The following is a 1,546-nucleotide window of genomic DNA, read 5'->3' as shown; positions in this document are numbered from 1 at the left end:
ATTCAGCTCTCTGCTCGAACATTACCTCTCCTTTCCTGCCTACCCTCACAAAAATAGCATGCCCAGGATTGCCTATTCCTTATGTGCCTTTATTTTTCTTCATAGCACTTCCCAAATGTTTTATTTATCTGTTTATTGTCTGCCTCCCCTATTGGGATCCAAGCTCATGATAACAGGAACTGTCTTATGACTGCTGTCTCTCCAGTGCCCTCTTCTGTGCCTGGCATAGAGTCAATGATCATATGTTCTTGAATGAGGGAAGAGTAATGCAGACCTGTCACAATTCTTGACAGTGTGCATCTTGGGAATCTGTAGAACGCAGACTCTAGAAAGGAAAATTTTCAGTCACCAGGGGGCTCTGGCAGCTCAGGTCAATGAGGGATGGTGGGTAAGAAGTCCCAACAGGCTCTCTGGAGTAACAACAGCCTTCCAAGTGGGATAGCAAATCTTTACCCTTACAATCCATTTTCTGTCTTGCTCCCCAGAGTTGGGCCTTTATAATAGACAGTCAGGGCTGAGATAACGTTCTAATTTATGGTTGTTGGAAACCAGCCAAGGATATCAGACAAAGGGGAAGAAGCCTAGATCTTTCCTCTAAAACGCTGGTCCAGAGCCAGAGTTTGGAATCACAGAGTGGGTGTTTGCCTGAATGCCCATGAGACCTTAAGCAGGGCAGGCCATGTTTTCAGGAGAATGCACAGGTCTTGTGAGGTCTCAGCCTTCACATGCCACCTTTAACTTCACAGCATCTTCCATGCTTGGCTCTGAAGGGACGTGGGGGCAATCATGTTACAGGGGTGCATTCACCAATGCGGTTCCTAGGTAAGTGAACATCTGGGGGTAGCTCCTTGCATCTCCAGCAGCTGGACATCTGGTGATGTGGACTGGGGAGAGCTCAGAAACCTCTCAGAAAGCTGGCTGATGGGTCAGGTCTTCAGCTTTCTCAAGCCACATGGTTAGAAATCACCTCAAATCACAAGAAAAATCTCAACCATCTGAAAACTGGCCTTGTTCCTAAACCCTTCCATTTGAGAACCAACCAATTTGTTCCTATTTCAGGCAACCAAAACCTTATATCCTGGATAAGCAAGGAAAATACAGTCGTAGTACTATTGCCTGGCATATGAGTGATTACGAGGACACCAATCAGAGAAACTCGAAATGGGCTATTCTTGTTAGGCAGAGTAAGTCACCATTGCCAAGGGCTTCCAAACCGCCTCAGCTGCCAAAGCTACCAAAAAAGGAAGAGGTATGATCTTTTACTTTTCTGAATCATCATAGGAAAAAACATCCTGTTTTAATAGATGAATTAGAGTGTGTTTAATACTAATACTGCTGATAGCTTAATAGCTCTTTTTAAACAGTCAAAGCATTTTGTAATTTGTATTAGATTTCCACAATAATGTCCATTCAGTGGGTAGGTGGATATTGTCTCCATTTCACAGCTAAAGAAAACAAGAGGTCGTGTGTTTTAGTCCTTAGAATTGCTTTTTTTTTTTCCTTTTTGTCTTTTTTCGTGACCAGTAACGGGATCGCAACCCTCGGT

The 1,546-nt window shown here is 43.8% G+C and overlaps 1 protein-coding gene across 1 annotated transcript; it reads left to right on the top strand.

The window, feature by feature from the left end:
• Positions 1-1,059: 1,059 nt before the first annotated feature.
• Positions 1,060-1,249, top strand: LOC103584070 (uncharacterized protein C4orf45-like; the record flags this gene model as incomplete). Its single annotated transcript, XM_008565193.1, has 1 exon — positions 1,060-1,249. A coding segment is annotated over one exon (190 nt), but the record flags the coding sequence as incomplete, so codon positions are not given.
• Positions 1,250-1,546: the final 297 nt, after the last annotated feature.

The sequence above is a fragment of the Galeopterus variegatus genome, unplaced genomic scaffold (genome assembly GCF_000696425.1).
Source record: "Galeopterus variegatus unplaced genomic scaffold, G_variegatus-3.0.2 Scaffold42342, whole genome shotgun sequence".
NCBI classification, from domain to species: domain Eukaryota; kingdom Metazoa; phylum Chordata; class Mammalia; order Dermoptera; family Cynocephalidae; genus Galeopterus; species Galeopterus variegatus.
Note: the sequence above shows the minus strand (reverse complement) of the source record. Positions and strands in the feature narration are given on the sequence as shown.